Here is a 19,538-nt window from a genome sequence, read left to right on the forward strand (position 1 = left end):
CTGTCATTTGTTTATGTCTGCCAAGAGCCTAGGGCTCAGAGAAACTTTGTGTATAACAAGTCCTGTGTAAAAGGCCGTTCTTAGGCCTCTGCCTAGCCAAATTGAACTTATCTCATGGCACATGATTGCTTTACCATCTCTAATAACCTTGTTTCTCCTGCTTTTCCCCACACAGCTTTTGCTGGATGCTGAAACCGTGCGACTGCCCAAGCTGCCTGAGGGTACAAGGGGTGGATCTGGGATTTCTCAGGGGCTCTATGAAATCTGTGTGTGTCCAGATGGAAAGCTCTACTTGTCAGTGGCTGGCGTGGGCTCCACTTGCCAGGAATACAGCCGAGTCTGCCAGTGAGGCACCCAAAAGGCCACACACCCCCTTGGGCATCTGGGTTTTGTATTACTCCTAAAGAGCATTACTGAAAGCATATCTTTCAGCATTTTAGAAACAAAGTACTTACAATTTAGGAAACAAATCTGCATCTACAGTTCTGGAATACAGGGTGTAAGGGGAAGAAGAGCACAAATGACATTTCCACTTCAGAAGAACGACTTGAATCAAATTACATGTTTTGTCAGTAACACTTGGAAGACAGCCTTACAGAGAGTATAAAAAATAAAACAAATATGTTTCCTTGCTGAACTGTTATTCAGTCAGATGATTATGTTGTTGTTCGTATTTTGAGATCCATGGGTTTTTCCTCTCACTACATGTAAACACTTACTGTATTAGTGGGTGAAATGAAATAGAGGGAACTACTTGAATTATTTGTAAGACAAAGCATTATTTGGAAAATTCTGAAAGTGCCAGCAAATGGTCTATGCAATTTTGTTCTTGCAATAACACAAGATAGAAAAATGTGGTGTTTGTGTGAGTTCTGTGTAAAAGATGTTAATTTGTTGATAGCTTTCTGTTTTAATTTGGCAACACATATGCTGATTTGCTTCTTACTGAGATTCGTATAAAAATAACTAATGCAAAAAGCTCCAGAAGTCATGAAGGCCTCTCTGTGTCTCAGATCCATTCACTATAAAACAGAGAAGTATGTTAGTATATTTTATAATAGCATTGTTTGTTCTACTGCCTCTGCCATCATATTCAATCAAATCCTTTTTTATTTTAGGGCATGCTAATTCAACAAGGCAATCTGTTGTGCCAGCTGGACTAGTAAACAAAAAAAATGTGTCTTCAGATTGTGTGGCACAAGAAACTCTTTGGGCAGTGGGAAAAAAACCTTTTATGCAGCCCACAGATCTCAACTAAGAGGAATGTTTCATTCCCATCTGCACCTGTTTACTGGTATTTCTGATCCTGTCAGAGTGGGACTCCATCACAAACAGAGAGAGTAAAACTGTTACTATTTTTTACATTAGGATTTTGGATAAAAAATAAATGCTCACCAGAGCTGACAAACCATTTATTGGCCTTGTAAAGAAACACAACTGCAGACCCATTCCCCTGTACAGTGTTGCACTGAACACAAATAAATTGTTTGCACACCTCTGGGTAGCAAGATTTGTATTTTATAGTCTGTTGTTTAAACCTCATGGGTTTTTAATTCCTTTGATGCTGTTTTGTGTGTACTTTATGATCTTATTATCCAGGAAGGAGCTATCACATAGTGCCTTGGTGTCTATTTACAGAAGGATTTTAACCCATAGTGTTAGTAAACCACGAATGTCCACCTTTTGGAAAAAAAAAATTCACCATCCTTAAAACAAAAGAATCAGGACAAAATAACTACTAACAAACTTGCTACTTCAGCTATGGTGAACAAGGGAAGAAATCCAGCACTTGGATGTGATCCCCAGGTACACACAAAAGCCTGAGCTGAGAAAGAGAGTCCTACGTTAATATCTTCCTCTATTATTGTGGTAAAGCCCAGGGCAGTTCCCACTTCAAGGGCTGCCTTTGCAATTTCTCCAAGAGTCTGATGTACAGAACTGAAACTGCCCTTCAGCAGCAGGGTGGAGCTCTCAGCAATTAATGCAAACTCCAAGAACTTCAGTAGAGCAAGTAGGAAACACTTAAGGTGAGCTTAGGCGAGTGAAGCAAGGGTTCACATGTTATCTGGAGAGTGCTCCAACTACTCTTACACTGCCTAAAGGAGAAGTAGGAAGCCACACATCTTCCATATCTGAAATTGTCTTTTCTTGGACTTAGACTCATTCACTTACCCCTGTCTTCAGGAGTGAGTCCAAGGCAGTTTGCCGTAAGGAGAGAAATGTTTATCTCCACAACTGTATCTCTTGACTATATCTGTTTTTAAGGCTAAGCCCTCAGCTGAGGTCCACTTTAACAGAAACCTGTCTTCAGTATTCCTTTAAAGTCAATTTAGATGGTTCCAGCTCCATGCAAAAGCTTTTACAAACCAAAACACAAGCAGACTTCATTGGATAGAAAGTTTTGAGTACTAAAATAAAGGTCAGCAAATGCTCTTGCATGTGCCAGAGATACCTAAAAACTGCTGCTACGAGTAAGTTGGAGAACTGTAATGTCACTGGTCTCTTACAGGTGTAGTATTAACAGCAAAACTGGGACTTGAGTCCTTAGAAATTTCAGCCATTGTTCTGACATCAAGGAACAAATGCCCGTTTCCATGGAGTATCAAACAAATAATTCACTAATCTAACACCAAATGTTAGCCAGATACTGCAAAATAGTTAAAATCTCCTTGTTCTGCTGGCAGTAGAAGCACAGCACTTCAAGTTATACATTTTAAGCTTTTGTTATGGAGGCACATCTTCAAATGTGATTTGCCAATTAATTCACAGCAAGGGACTGAACTGAGGCTTTCCAGGCAAGAATAACCTGACCCCTAAAGAGTTAGGAAAATCAGGGTGCAGTCCCCTGGCTGGTAACACTATTAAGCAGAATGGCACTTCATTTAGACACTGCAATAACTACCACCTTTCATGTGGAGATAAGTGTTCTGGACTTGCTTCATTACACAGGTGGAGTCTAAGTAGTAGCAAAACCTAAAGAGGTCTGCTGTACCCTTAGCACTGCCATCACACAAATCACCAATGTGATCCTTTTCATTGCTTAAATTTGATTCTTCTTTTTATTATGCTAAAACACTGACATCAGAAGTATTGTTCCAGTATAGAAGTTGTGCACATAAAGCATAGCTGGCGACATCTTGTCACAGACTATTTTTTTTCTTTTAGGTGTGGTTAGTAGAGAAACAAAATTTATGCTAACATTACCAGAGTATTATCAGCTGATACTACAATCTGAATTGCTGTTAATCTCAACATAGGTCATACATCACTATTTCTGATAATTCTATGTGGATGTCTATTTCCCCCTCTTTAATACTTCAAAATTACTGTTTCTACTTGAATCAAACTACAGTAATTAGTTAGAGTAACAGAAAATTATGGCACAGGGAAGTGAGAGTATGCAGTTCTCTAGTTTATTTCCAAAAGCATTATCCAAATGCAGAAGAGAAAAAAAATCACTTCTAGCATAGTGAACTGATTTGTTTGCATATTTACTCCCTCAAAAAGAATTATTTACAGCTGTTCTTGCAACTGGTTGCAATTGTTACACAGTGGAAAAATGATAGAAAAACTTCACTGGTGATTGCGCAAACACGAGCTTTTTTTTTTTCCATTTCACAGTCCTTTAGTATTTGCAGTTGTCTATCTTTATATAGCTTTATGCAAAAGGAAATTGTGAGAATTGGAAACCAAGTTCTTGAATAAACTTTATACATTTTGAACAATCTGCTTCTGCTTTTGTATTCAAATGAAACATAGCTGAAATGAATGTTTTCAGTTTTAAAACGAAATTGTTTTTACAAGACTAAGAATGTGAAATGCACTTTATTTAAAAATATAAACACAGTTCTTCATCCCAGCTAAAAATGTACTTAGCAGAATTTAGGAAATGCTTTACAATTAGGTTTCATTGGACATCTAGCATTCATTTGTCTTAATCAGTAGTGGGTGAAAGTAAACAAAGAAATTACTGCAGTGCTACTGAATTAATCATCCAGAAAACAAATCAAAGAAAAGATAAACAGTTTTGATGAAAATTCATTGACAAAACTCTTCATGTGACAAAAAAAAATGTGTGTCTTCTTCAAATGAAAACATTTAATTTGGCTGCCAGGTTTAGTTATTTTTGAGCTATTAGTTCTTCCTTTGTTCCCCAGGGCCAATCCAGCCTTTCTCAAAGAGTTTAGATCCAGCAACAGAAAATCTCAAAGGTGGTACTACATTCCTCTACTTCAACTGGAGAAATTACAATAGATTTAATTATAGCCTTGTTTAAAGCAACCCAAGTATACCAGTTCCAAGTGAATGCAATCCTTATAGTAAATTTTAAACCCTATTTCACAAATCAATACAGTAACTTTACTGATAATGATTTGAGTACAAATATTGTAAAACTATATTTTTTACATAATAAACCATTTATTCTTCATGTAGTCAGCTACACAAAAATCTGTGTCCTTAACAAAAAACAACAACAAAAACAGAACAAACAAACAAGAGGTATTTTTTCTTGTCACTAATTGTTGAGGCAAGTGTCCTGTGCTTTTTAGAATAGCTGTGTAACACTTCATTGTTTGAGAGGAAAGCTTTTAAAGCACAAGATAGTAACAAGCCTATCAAGGCTTATTCCAACTGCAGTTCCTTAGATTTAAGCTTCTCTGTGTATAGTTGAATCAGCTTCCTAGACCACTGATTTTTTGTTAAACTCCTCAACTGTAATTTTGGGAGACAAAAACTGAAACTGCTTTTCCTAGATAAACTGCTGGTACCTGTGGAAGGCAGGAGATAGACCTGAATGAAAATATATTTTCTCCAGTGAGAACTCATTTAATGTGCAGAATTACTTGCTAAATGTATTTTTGTGGAACCTACATGCTAACATTTACTTCTACAGACCCTTACTACAGAATCATCACATCCTAACTGTTCTAAGCCTCCATACCCAACTTAGACACACTGTCAAGTCTCCCAGCTGAGCCAAAAGGAAGAATCAATTAAGCATTTTATTTATTTGTTTTTCTTTTTAATCAGGAATTAAATGGCACTTGCAGAATCATGTTCTGTCAAAATATGGTTTCCTGGTCTCACAAAGCCTCTTTATTTATGTTAGCTGTTACAGTGAGTTAAGCAAATAAGAAACTAAGAGACTTCCTACTGAGACAACTCACTTGCTTGTCCCTTTGCAGACATCTGTAAATTTTATTGTTAGTTTCAATTCAGGAATAACAGAATTAATTCATTTTTCTCTGTCATTCCAGTTTTCTTTCTCAACTTGGCTTAGAGTTTAAAATTATTTCAGACTATTAGCTTCCTAAGAACTAGGACCATTTTCTTTCTCAGTGTCAGCACTCAACAGAATATACAAACTGACCAAAATTAAAGTTAGAATATTTTAGTGATTATGCACAGACATGTTAACAGTTTGTAATACTAATACTGGTAAGGCAACATAAGTTGCTTATAAAACACAGTTATACACTTAGAGGATTTTCTTCCTCAAGAGCTCACGTAAAAACAGGGAAGTGTTCATGGTGCTCCTGTCACACTTCTGCATGCTTCCATGAGACCTTATGTTTTAGCTCCATTTAAAATGAAAAGCATGAGAACTGTTTCCTTTTCAAGTATTTTAGTCTTCAGTCTTACCCTGAAGACTATTCATCTGACTTAATGCACAAAGCAAGAACCACAAAGGAATCTATTTTAAAAACATAGGGAATTAACTAAACTGATTTATTTCATGGCACACCAGGATTTGTGTTTTACTCACATGCTATTTATTGCAAAAAAAAACCCAGCAAATGTACAATTTGGTTGAGAAAACTGCAAACATTTGTCATTGAAAAAAAAAAGACAAGTTTCCTTTTCAACAGTATGTCAATATTTGTACAAATATTTAGAATTAATCAAAAAAAGATTGTGTATTTACCCATATAAAAGCTTCAAATAATAGGTAAAGTTAGCTTACATTATAAAATCAAAACACATCGGACTGAAATATATGTTTGCATTTTTCTTTATTAAATTTATGGCACTTAATTTAATAGCAGAAATGATAATAATAGGGCTCCACAATCAGAAGCAGTATTGTTTTCCAACTGTCACATTTCTTCAAGAACAAAGCCTTTATAATTTACTCAAAACTGAGGCAGACCTCATTGTGATTTTTTTTTTTGTATTACAACACTATCACAGCTATATCAGCTGTATCAGCAAGCTTACTGTTGTTTATTTTCCTTTGTATTCTGTAGGTTAAATTGCAGTTTCACTGTGCTGTCAAGTAGACAAGTGTGACAGCATGCCACTGGAAAATGTTTGACATTTATGTTTAATGTGGCTGATCCAGCAAAAAAAAAAAATCCTTTCATTTAGCATTATCCTTCCATTTTTTATTTTTAAAATTTTTTTACAAAAAGCTAATGTTGAACATACTGCATGACATTACCAAAAGTACTACAAACTATAAAAGAAAGAGTGTGAACTAATAATCAGATTTCTCAAGGGCTGTAGTGAATAACAAAATAAAACCAGCATTACATTGCAGCACCTTTATACATGTAACAAAAAACAGTGCTCTGTGTACACCAAAAATGAGTTTCTGAATTGTACTATTACCAATGTTTGTGGAAAAATATATATTTATGTACACACACAAAGGCACACACAGAGGGGGAAAAAAGGAACTCAAGCATTTAGGCATCTGAAAACTGAGTTTTGGTGTTCCAAAAAAAAAGCATAAAACACCATATAATAATGTTCACAGATTTTATATCATCCACATGTTTTTTCATTAAACAAAAGATGACAGGCTCTAAAAAAAGTAAATTAAATACTTAATTATTTTATAATAAAGTAAATGCAATCAATGCATGACATGATGTGGCATGTTAAATTAAGTATCATTATTCAGCATTAAAATAACTGTACCAATTTACATGTACTAAACTATCCTTTAAATGTTTACAGTGTGATGCTGCAGCAAATTTATAATCAGATCCAGCTGATAAGAGTATTACTATGAGTGACATGAATGTCCACAGAACGCAAAAGAATACAGATATGCTTTGGAGTAATATCTCCAAAATTATTTTAACTTCCACCCCCTTTCCCATTTCATTGTATGTCCAGTCTTAGGATTAGTACATTGAAAACTGACATTATCCTTTCAGAAACATTACATTAAATGAAATAAATCTAATAAGGAGTTATAATTACAGGCTTTATCTAACAGAAAGCTAAGCTTTGGTTATATAAAGTGCAGTTTAATAATATGCCAATTAATCACAATGTTGTGCATACATCTAATTTTTGCAGCTCAATTTCCTTGCAAATTCTAAAAAATATTCAGGTTTTACAGTTTGCTTAACAGCAGGCTCAGTTAGGGAAAAAAATCCCATTTAAGTAAATTTCAGTTCTAGGTACCTCAGTACAATCCACCTTTGTGCATGACACTTCTAAACTGCTTGGCACCGTGCAAGCTCTTGGATGTTCCATAATCTGCACAATTGCATTTGTATGCCACCACTTGAAACAACTAATTCTTGATAAAACAGTTCCATAACCTCTTCAAATAATTTATATTTTTTGTTGTATGAAGTTTTCAAGTTTTATTATGATGCAAGCAGTACATTCCATCACTCTCATAGCAACTTCTGAAGTAAACCTATCATTGGGAATCTGTGGAAAAGGAAGTAAGTCAGGATATCTCGTTTTTAAGCTATCTACTCCATAAGCCTCCAACGTCTGAACGTCATTTGAAAGTCCTTCAAGTTGCTGACTGTACTCCTCTATTTTCTGTGCAAGGGCTGCTGGTTTTATGTCTTTGTCTGACTTGCCCTTCACAGCGTAGTCAGCTGCAATCAAGGCCAGTTTAGTAGAAAGGTAGCACTTAAAGCACACCCATTCATTGGCATTTTTATGCAGGTCGTTTCGTGCGGCTGAGAAGTTGGCTCGGGCCTGCCTAAGCCATCGACGCGCCTCCACAGGATTGCCAACAGACCTGAATGTAGGGGGAACAAAAAAGCGCTGGGAGTAGGAGGGCCCTGTGGAGGAGGGACACTTTTCTTTATACTGCTGCCTTTCAGATTTGTGGCTTGTTGCTTCCTGATTCCAGGAAGTGTAAAATCTCTGAAATGAAAATTTATCTGACTGAAATCGAGAAGCAGAAGATGAAAATGGTCTCCTTGAGGCTCTGTCCATATTTTGATCCATAAAGGCCTGTTTTTCCATCCTGTTAATCTCATTCTGCAAATGTTTGAAAACCTCATTAGCTATATCAAGATTCTCTGCATTTTTATCTGGGTGCCATTTAAGATACAGCCTCCTAATAATCTTTTTTCTTTCTGATTCTGGAAGCTTCCAAGCCTGTTCAATCACAGATGTCACTTCTCTTAATATTTCTGGCAACGAGTTTGACTTTATCTTTTTTGGAGAGTGGTGTTTTGAGGACATTGTTTTGTGGCCCTCTCTACCAGTGAAGATAGGTGGAATTGCCCTCGGTCCATGTGCTGGAAATTCTGTAGGACTGGTTGGGGTAGAAGGTGTGCTATCCCTGCCTTGAGAGCTTTCCTCTGGTCTGGAAAATTTGTACAAGTCAAGAGAGCTCACTATTTTATATTCACTATATCCAATATCAATCTGGTAAATCTTCCCTAGAAAACTGGGGCTTTCATCATCTTCTCTTTCTACTTCTTGCACGATGATTGCATAGGTGTAAGTAGGTTGATATGATCCATATATATCACCACCTTCAGAATCAACAAGGTAACCAACATATTCACCAGGATAAAATACATTCATTGGATCCATTAGAAGTGTATAGTGAATTTCAGCTGGTATAGGAGTGCCAGGTGTTGGTAGTTCAAGTTTTGATGGCTCAGAAGAGTCATACTTCACTCCTAAGCTGTCAAGCTTCTCACTGATCCGATAAATATCGTTACAACCCAGCATGGCAATTAAATATGAGGTATCAGAAATCAGGTTGTCAGTTGCAGATTTTAAGGTCATGGCTAATGCTAAGAGGAAATTTATGTCCTTGCTGTCAGAATGCTGTATGTAAAGCAATATTACTGCATTTCCATATCTCTTCAAGAAAGCAAATGTTTCACTTTTGCTGTGAGGAATAGGAGCAAACCCTTTAACTCTTAATGTTGTTTGCAACTTCTCGAAACAGGAAACTTTCAAACCTTCTCGCAAAGCTTTGCAAAGTCTTACTGCTTTTTCTTCATTAGCCAGGAAAGCATTGTCATTTTCATGCTTCATAATCCTAATGAGTCCTGTGATGAACTGCTCTGAAGACAACAGTAACTGTAACCTTCCCTGCAAAGAACATAACGCTCCAAACTGACAAATTTTGGGAGACTCCTCATCTAACTGTTCTTCAAGTATACTGCTAAGTAAGCGAGGCCTCAGCTTCTGAGGGAACAACATTATCAATTTAGTGTGAAAGCCATGGTCTTTGCCTAAGTAACACTGGCTGAGATCAACAAGCATCTGCACACCAATGTTACCTTGGATTCTACTTTTGTAGTGGGGTGCATCATCAAAAACTAAGATACTAGACTTTACCAACCTACCGTCTTGACTGGGAAGGTAAAGGGCAAAATCTCTCATATTCTCAAGGTCATTCCTCACCTTTACAGAATCATTCTGAAGACTTTTGAACAGGCCTGAAACTACTCTTTTAACTGTGCGCATTTCATTGGGATCCAATTGCTTTCCTTCCGAGCTCTTATATATGCGACCTAGAACTTCAACATACTGCTTTGTTGAAATAATGTCTTCAGTGCCCAAATGTTTAAATAACTGATGGAAAGTACCAAGTTCTAAAGGAAGTTTGTAAAGATAAGGTTTAAAATCAGATTCATACTCAAGGTTTATTACCACTTCCTCCGGCTTAAGGAGCTTCCAACCTTCTTCCACCATTACAAAAGAAACTCCTCGAAGCTGAAAGCGGAATTCCCTCTTCTCTGTGCTGAGAAACTCATAAATGCTTCTTAGGACCTTGGCCCTAGTTTTCACCATGTCCTCATCCAAAGTTGTTATATTGCATATGTTCCTGCAGTTATTGATAACTTTGTCCAGAGGAGGGTCCAAATTAACATTCAGCATGGCTAAAACTTGCTCAAGCTGTTCTTGCGCACCAAGACTACTCCCCTCTTGCTCTTTGATGCTTAAAGGTGTTGCTTTCTCAGGAAGAATAGGACATGATGTCCACAGCAACTGCAACACATCAGTCTGCTTGAATTTAGGGTTCACCTGTGCCCCATTGAATCGTATAAGAGGAAGAGTTCCATTAACTTCTTGATACTGAGGATGAAATCTCACAAATTCTGCTGGAGCTCGCTCAGGGCACAGAAAAGGAATTAAAGACAATTCTTTAAGAAAATTTCCTGAAAAAAGGTCAGCTCTTTCTTGAAATATATGATGGAGGAGAACGTCGACAGTATTCTGTAGTGTTTCTTTAGACCAGTTTTCTGTATTTGCTCGCATGCTGATTTCCTTAGCAAACTGCAGCAACTGCTGCTGTGAAATGATGAATTTCAATCCGATATGTCGCAGAAAAGTTACCCATGATGGAAGGAACGCCGCTTGATTTTTTGGTTTTGTAAGTTGCTCTAGCTTCTTAAAAAAATCTTGAGGTATAAAGAATTTTTCAGGCAGCATAACTTCAAAGACTTTTACAGTCCTGTCATAAAAGAACTTTGCAGGTTTTAACCTATTGCTTGCATCATGAATGATCAAAATGCTTTCAAGCTTTTCAAACAGCTGTTCTTTCATTTCTGAAGTTTCTTCAATGCTAGTTAGCCTATTCTTTAAGTAGATCAAATGTTCTAATTTTGCATCGTAAGACAGACTTTCAATTTTTGGCAAAAGATGTTTCAAGTACACTTCAAGATCATCCACAGAGACACAGCCAAGCATGGTATACAAATCTTTCAAATGAACCTTCTCCTCAAGAAAAGCCGATGAAGTTGACTGTGTCCATCTGTCTACTTCTACTGATGGGATGCTTTTTGTGAGGACATAGCACGTGCCATATTTTGCAATGCTGATGTATCGGCCACTGATTGATTTGTAACACGGAAGAGACTTTAAAATTTTAATGTCATCCTGAGATGTCAAATGACATAGGTTGCAATTGAAGTACATTAGGAGAGCCTCAAAGTCACTTTCTGCTAACTTTTCAGTTTTAAACGTTGATGTTTGTACCATATATTGTATGGCTTTCAGAATGCTGGAGGGATTATCTATGTTTGCTGTACGCCCCGACAACAAAGGCACTAAAGCACTGTCTTTGGAGCAGATTTTGTTCAATGCCAGCTGAATGCAGCCCGTTTTCATTAAAGCATGGAAGACTTTATCACTCTGAGCATTTGGAAAGACAGCTATGTGCATGATGCTGAGTGGCAGCAAGACATCACACTCTGGCACAACCAGATGATTGGCTGAGACAGTAAACTTTATACCTGGCAGCAACGTCCAGTCCTTCAAAGTTTCAATAACACCATCAAATTTTGCTTGTGTATCTTCTTGCTCTTCCTTAATATTCAGAGATTCACTGATAAAATGCCAAGCACTTTTAAGCCAAGATTCACTTGCAAAGTTTTCCTTCCATTTCATACAATTTTTAGTTTTATACTCTCTAGGCAGCACAGATGATAACAATTCAGCAAAACTTTTGATATCAAAGACTTTTGCTACTTCACTGCTGAGCAGAATATTGTTGTATCTCAAATACAATGTGTTCATAAAGAGATCCTTCCGTGATGGAATCAATTCATGGTATGTTGTCAAGAATTTTGGTCGCTTTGAATCAAAAACTTGCAAAACATTGTCCAGAGTAATGAGGAGTGGCAAACCCTCAATTTGGATTTCATTTTCTTCTGCATCTTTGAAACAGTAGTCAACCAGGAGTTTGAGGCTATGGAACAGCTTCAAATTTGTCTGCTGAAGACGACAGGGTAACTTTCCAATGTGGCAGTTAGAGTCTGGAAAAGAAAATGTCATCAAAAACAATCGGACATCAGCAGGTGTCACATAGTTGACAGGAATATCTGCATCTACCAAACAGTGATAGAGATTTGCAGTCTCATCACAGTTGTACACCAAATTAAATCCGATTTCTAAGAGTAAATGCTTTAGTCTGTAAACATTTTCAGCCACTGTCTTCCGTGTTGTGATGTTGTATTCTGTGTTTTTGAGGTGCTGCAATTCATCTTGTAGCAAATTGTCAAAGAATGGTCTGCCTTTGTTCACAGTAGACATGTTAACCCATGTGATGATAACAGCAGAATGCAAATCAGAACCATCAACATTTGGAGCTCTCATAACAGGTAAAAGACGCTTCAAATCTTCATAAATGCAACTGTAAACTGCTTTCACTAAGCAATACCAGTCTGGTTGAATATCAAGTCTATTAACTGGAAAAAAGGATAAAAACTTTTTTAAAGTGTCTTTCACAGCATGAATAGGTGTGTTTTGCAGCACTGATACTGTAGGGTCAGTGCCTGGAAAATACCTCTTCTTCAGCTGAATCAGCAGTTCAACATAGGCTGGTGCTATCAGCGCTGTCATTAGACTACTATTCCAGTCACTTCTTACTCCAACACCGTTATCATCACGCCACAGATTTCTTCTTGCAGAGTCCAGAGCAAAGTGTCCATTCACATGGAAAGGTAATCCAGTTTCTAATGATAAGGGTAGGAAACAGAATGCTCTGTGGGGCTTTTTGTAATTGTGAGTAATGCAAGCCGCTACTCCACCACGAGGGAAAAGAGTAATGTCCTCATTCTTGTGGGCTGAGACCACACTTTTGGATACCTTTTCCATGGCAGAAAAGCCTGACCTGTTACAAATTAACCAAGTGGTGAGATTTCCTTCAGAGTCTTCAGTATCCATTGTGTACGTAATCTGCTGTACAGGTATTTCACTTAGCTGCTTCTTTTTAGTTACACTGTCGATCACAGATGCGTGGAATTGCTTTCGTTTCAGTCTGTCTCCATCAGTGATTTTGCCTTGTACAGAATACAGGACATTCAGTGCTCCTGTTGTTTTTTCTATCTCACAAATAGAAATTTTTTCCATATGGTTCAAAAACATTAGGAGTTCTGCTCCATCTGTACGCAGCTTATCCAAAAGATTTTGGACCATTCTATCTGAGCACGGAACCGACGAAATTTCTGATACTTTCGCCATTTCTCCATTTCGAAGAGGAAACCTAAACATTGTACAATTGTCCAGTTTAAAGTGATTTCCTAAGTAGAGATCCAGTACATCTGAGAACTGTGTTCTGAAATCTGCATCTAGATCTCTAAACATGCGGCCAGGACTTGTTGATGTTGAACCTGGTGCATATCTCGCGTGAGGGTCAAAGATGCAAAGTATATCATTGCCAGACAGGAAAGAAGGGCAATCCGTAATGTGATAAACAGAATTGAAACCTATACCATATTGTCCAGTTTTACAGGGATTCCCTACTTTTGTACCTTTTCCAAGGTTCTGGATTCCCCGAATATCATCTTCTGTAAAAGGCTGATTGTTGTAAACACACAGTGCTGGTCCTTGAAGTGGTGCCCATTTCTCATCAAATATTCTATCGGCTGGATGCTGTCTAGGATCAAACACAAAACAGATCTCTGTAGCTTTTGCATCATCTGCATTCTGAAGGAGCTCTTTCAGCATTTCTTTTTCTGAAGGGTAAGCATTCAGAATGCTTTTAATTCTACTAGTCAATTTTTCTTTTTGGCCAAATTCTGTTCCAAGGGTAGTAAAACAGATATTTGATGCATATCTCTCTAAAGCTTTATGGCGTTTTGGTATTGCTCCAAGCTTCACTGCAACTTCTCTTGGAATATCGCCATGACAATATTTAACAGTTGTGTCTTTAACTTTTATCCACGGACAGTCATTGTAACACAAAGATTTTGCAGGCAGAAGTGCAAGACGAGTATCTGGCAACAATATCTCACCATACTTTTTCTCACAAAATTCCTGTTTCTTCTCTCTAATGAGGCCCCATATTCCTTCACTAATTATTCTCCTGCAGAGCTGAAAGCTGTCTTCTGTTAGTTGTTTGGTCCCTCTCTCCTGATTTATTGATTCCAGAACTGCAGCAAAGTCTTCAACTGTGAAAGCCTGTCTTACACCCACACTTTCAAACAGCTCACGGAAACTATTCTTGTATTTGTTAGGCAATTGATAGAGATAGGGTGCTGCCTCAAAATTCAAATGAAAAGATACTTTTGATGGATCAGCATACACATTCTCAACCAAAATAAAACTACAGTTTGTTAGCTGTTCAATTATCATGGCTTTTGTTGATTCACTCTCTAACATCGCTTCATGCAGGTATTTGTAACAAGCATTAGTGATGTTTTCTTGATACAACGTGATTCCATCAAACGACTTTGCAACTTCTTCTAACTGATTTATGACTAAATTAACAGCTGGTTTCTTAAGTAGACCCAAAAATTCTTTGACAGCTAATGACAAAGTACCACAACCTTTAAAAGAGTGAGAATTTTCATTAAGAATTGGTTGTATGAGGCAAACTATATCTTGATGATCAGCAGTGAAAAGATCATTTGCTGAAAACATCTCTTCAGGCTGAAAATCACTGCCTTTCCAGTGCAGTGAGAAGCCTGCTGGTTTGCTAAGGAAAGGAAGGAAAGGAATGTTTTGACATTTTGCAGCAAATTCTTTAGCTCTGGGATCTCTAGATTTTAATTTTTCATCAATAAGACTCAATATAATGCTGCTCCTAAGACATGCTGAAGCATGATCAGTCTTGTTAATTTCAGCTACTGACTCTGCACGTTCTATCAGATCTTCCCATAAGATATCATCTTTAGCCATTCCCAACTGCACAAGTTTAACCAAAATAACAGGGTTAAGATAATCCTGAGTGGTACCATAAGGAAATCTTCCATCCTCAGCATCATACAACTTTGCAACTCTTCCTTCAGGATGGATCAGTCTTGATGGTGTAACTAATGAATGTCCCTCCAATGAACAGGGAATACATGGAGTAGCACGAAGAATTCCTGAGAACTCCTCAAGTTTTTCATTGAGAACATAACGCATCAGAGGATCACGTAGCTCTGGATCAATCTCCTGAATGTTAGGGAAAAATACCTCAGAAAAGAACTGTTTCTCAGAGAAAGTGTTCTCCAATAATATGTATTTGCATCCCGCTTCTTCAAATCCTGTCTTTACCCAGGATGGAAGATCTACAGCACACAGATTTTTGGAGCCAGTTTTTTTAAGGTACTTCAGAAAGATCTTGAAGGCTGACGGCCCAACGTCTGGCCGTTTCAGTATGGAGTCATCTAAAAACCTGACATTCTTCATGGAAACCCAAGACAAACCATCAGAAAACACTTTGATCCCTTCTTTGCTTTTCATATGAGCTATGTCCTCATAGAACCCTTGACAAATAACAGAAAAATCATCGTGAACTGAATCAGGATCTGGCCACACTGCACAGTAACTGTAGTCAACTAGCTCACCATTGATTGCCATGTCACGTAAAACACAAAGAGCTTCTATGTAGGCTTTTACAATAACATGCCTCATGAATACTGTATTCCATCTTCCTTTTGTGTCCGTTTTCCAGATCTCTTTCCGATTTGAAGTAACTGCAAAGCAGCCATTTATGTGGAGAGGTAAGCCTGTTTTTATTCGCAGAGGTAAATAGCAGAATACTTCGCCGATGTTGTTGCAATTAGGTTTCACAATCCATTTTTGATCCTTGGTTTCAGACAGCAATACTCCTACACCACCACAGGGAACTAGGCCTAGTCTTCGTCCACTTTCATGCAAAGAAAATTTCAAAGCATCTCCAACATCCATGCAAGAACATATAAGCCATGTTGTTGAATCTACTGTTTTCTGTGGCAATTCATCACCTGATCTTTTTGTCTGTCCTGATTTAGCCATTTCAAAGAAAGTAGCTGGATCTTCTTCAGTACCTCTGAAAAGTGGAGACTGTAAATCAGCAATCCGCCTGAACACATGGTGAAATTCCTCTACCACTATCTGCAGGATACATGATGACTTTGGTGTTTCAGTGGGAAGCTTTTTAGTACTGCTGCTGCACACCTTCATGAGTTTAGCTGCTTCCTTTAAAACACTTACATTCGGTGCACTCAAGGCTTTGGAAGCACACAGATTTTTTCTGATAGTAACAACATCTTGTGCCACGCCGGGATCATCTGCTTCAATTTTCAAGTATTTCAAAACCATTGAATTTACACTCTGAGCAAATATTATCAGTCTGTGACCACAAACGCTAAATTCATCCACAAGAGAGTAAATGTCTGCTGTATTGTAGGATGCACTGCTGACTTCACTCACTTTAGCTTCCTGTTGAGTCCTAAAGGACAGCCTGAAAAGTGTTCCTTTGTAGCTATAGGGAGATTCTACTGTCAGTGGTAGCTGGCAACCAAAAACTCCTATAAATGGCTTAAATTGATTTGGAAATTTTCGCAGTCTCTTCTGTTGCTTACTCCAGTTGATTTTGATGCCAGGGTTAGATTTATCTCTGATATGCTTACTTATGTGGTTGACATTTGGATCAAACATAATCATGAATTCCCGGCTCAAAATAATAGGAACATCAGTGATATGATAAACAGAATTGAATCCCAGTCCAAATTTTCCTACTTTGTCAACTTCACTCCTTTTTAGAGACTCTCCTAATCGAGTTATATTTAGGAAATCAGAGTCAGAAAACTCAGAGTTATTAAATGACCACAAAGCTGGACCATGACATGCTGCCATTCCTGGATCCAAAAGGTTCTCTCTTATATCCATATTTCTTCTCATGTCAATCAGGAAATTACATTCCGTTGCATTAGCATCGTCAGCATTTTGAAGAAGCTCCTTAAAGATATCTGAAATGGAAGGGTATTCTTCCAATATGTTTTTAATTCTCACAGTCAGAGGCTCTCTTTGCCCAGATTGCTCAAACCCCATATTTTCTGGATTAATCAGTCTTGTGCTAAGGCATGGGACATTTAACCACTCAGCGGTTTTCATTGGTATGTCTTCGTGCACCAAAATTATGGGTTCAACAGAATCCTCAAGCAGATCGTTTAAGTCATCAACTTTGATGTCACAGTAACAGCACTCATGAATTGGCTTCATTGCAAGTTTGTAAGGAAGTTTGCCACTGTACAGGGGCATGGGCGTATGCAGACTCGCGGGGATCTGATTGCTGTACAGCCATCTTATGATGCTCAACATAATGTGAAGGCTTTGCTTACTCTCTTGTTCCGAGAGAGACTGCTCACTCTTCAGATATATTTTCTGAATGACCATAGAAACATGGTCTGGCGTTAACTCCTCAATTGAACCACAAGATTTAAACAACTGGTGAAACTTTGCCATAGTTTTTGGAACATAATGTAGATAAGGCTGGAGATCAAGATCAGGAACTGATTTTATAACTGCTTGTGTGAGGGAACAAAATGTTTTACCTGTCCAAACCCAGGGAAATTTCAGGGCTTTAAAAGCTTCTTTCCCTTCTTCTAGATGATCATGCATAAATCCATAAATCTCAAGCAAGATATGCTGAAATTGATAGTAGTCCTCATCACTGAAGGTTTTAGAACTATGCCAATCAACTACCACCTTGAAATGTTTCAAGACTGCTTTTATGCTGGGCTTGGTGGGGATGCCAAGTGCTTTCTCTATATCCAACAGTACATTTTCCACAAGAGGAACTGAGGAACCAACTAAAATTGCATGTGATATATCACACATTTCTGGTGGTGAACACAGATTACATTGATCTCCTTTCCAAACCAAGGACCCTGGATAATTTGGAGGCCTTTCTTTACTTGCAGGAATCCATTTTATCTTTCTCATTGCACCTTTTGTTTCAGATGATTGAAGCAGCATATGGTTTTTGTTCAAAATTGTTAAGAGAGTTCTAGCTTTTCTTAACAGCAAATCATGGTTGGTGTTAGAGTCAGCATGCAAACTTTCAATTTTTTTTGCCACTCTCAAGATATCATTTTCATCAAGACTGCCTTCATTTTTTAAGCCTATTTGTCTCAGTGAATGAAGAATATCTGAGGATGTAAAAATAACAGGGGGGAAGCAACTTTCCTCCTCAGCATAAAACAAATGTTGCAGGAGTTCTACCTCAGGATCAAAGAGTTCGTTTGCTGACATTATCTTTTCCGGTGAGATCCGAATAAACTTCAGTGGTGTCAGCCAATCTATCACATCTGTATTCTCATTTTTCAGAAAAGTCAAATTTTCAAGAACCCATTGCATGATCTGTGCTGTTTCATCATATGAATAAAAATCACTCCTTATGTCTTCTATAACAAACTTCAAGCAGTCTGTGCTCTTCAGCTGTTCTGTTTTCAGCAAATTAGCTAAGCGAATAGTTGCTTCATCACTGCTGTCAATTATTGGAACAGAAAACCTTAGACCAGGAGGAATTTTGGCAGTGTGGTGTAAAACCTTACTACCTTTTAGCCCAGTAAAAACAGGGACACTTTCATCAGATGATTTTTCAATTTTTTTAAATATTAGCAATTCCTGAATAATTCTCTTCTCTTTTTCATTTACATCTGTTAAACTAGCTAAGAATGCCCTAAGAGCATCTTTATGGGTCGGTGGGAATGACGCAACCTGATTGCATAGTTTCGGTAAGGAAATTTTTTCCATTATTTGTAAAACAGCACTTGGCAATGGTGGATGCACATACTTCTTTATAAGTGGATGTTGGATAGAAATATCCAGTTTCTTAAGTACAACTCCACCAATTTTCTGAATAATATCAGCTAAATATTCTGGGAGCTGAGTGTCAGATTCGTCTTCCAGAATGATGGGTGATGGATTCCTAAGTCTAACCAGTTCCACCGATGTTTGATTTTCCTCCAGCAGTGTCTTGGGGATAAGTGGCATTTCATCAAACACACTCAAGTCATCAGAAAAATGTATGTATAGATTCTTCCAGACCATCTTCAGCCAGGAAACTGATGGGTGCTTTTTTTCTTCCAAGCCTGGATACCACTGTACAACCACATCTCTCCCAGGCCACACGCTGTTCATAATTTCTTTAATGAGCCGGGCAAACCTTTCTGGGTTCAGGAGCTGCAGCTGAGTGCATGGCCTCCCTGAAATTACAGCAAAAGGGAAAAGCTGTGAAAATCACAGAGCAGAGTTACCTAGCAAATGGCTTCAGGGGACAAAGAAAAAAGAAAACAAGGAAAAAAAGTCCAATCTGTACCCTGTATTTTGTAGGGAAAAAAAAAGTTTGTTAACCAGGACTGCAAATACCAGCTTCCTTTACTTTCAGGAGTTAATTAAAAGAAAATACATTCCATATTAGTATGAAAATATAAACAATTTGAAAATTACCAGTATGTTATTATATTTGTTAGTTTAACACAAACATTCTCAGGCATATGTAGCAACTAGAGATTTAGAATTGAACTACAAACTTTTTTTTTTAGTTAATTCTTTACCCAACTTATTTGCCTAGTGGTGAATAAAAATCTAATCCTTTATTTGTCTATAAC

At 37.6% G+C, this 19,538-nt stretch overlaps 2 protein-coding genes across 6 annotated transcripts in view; one reads left to right on the plus strand and one right to left on the minus strand.

The window, feature by feature from the left end:
* The window catches only part of SGCG (sarcoglycan gamma), a 106,042-nt gene extending 102,317 nt beyond the window's left edge, over positions 1 to 3,725 (plus strand). For all 4 annotated transcript variants that reach the window (XM_063149035.1, XM_063149036.1, XM_063149034.1 and 1 more), the window contains one exon: positions 176 to 3,725. In XM_063149035.1, coding sequence (XP_063005105.1) covers positions 176 to 349 — 174 coding nt within the window. In that variant the 3' untranslated portion in view covers positions 350 to 3,725. The remainder of the gene's footprint in view (positions 1 to 175) is intronic.
* SACS (sacsin molecular chaperone) overlaps positions 3,392 to 19,538 on the minus strand; it is a 57,915-nt gene continuing 41,768 nt past the window's right edge. For both annotated transcript variants that reach the window (XM_063149032.1, XM_063149033.1), the window contains exon 10: positions 3,392 to 19,133. In XM_063149032.1, the coding sequence (XP_063005102.1) occupies positions 7,573 to 19,133 (11,561 nt within the window). In that variant the 3' untranslated portion in view covers positions 3,392 to 7,572. The remainder of the gene's footprint in view (positions 19,134 to 19,538) is intronic.

This window comes from Melospiza melodia, chromosome 2 (genome assembly GCF_035770615.1).
Source record: "Melospiza melodia melodia isolate bMelMel2 chromosome 2, bMelMel2.pri, whole genome shotgun sequence".
Taxonomy (NCBI): domain Eukaryota; kingdom Metazoa; phylum Chordata; class Aves; order Passeriformes; family Passerellidae; genus Melospiza; species Melospiza melodia.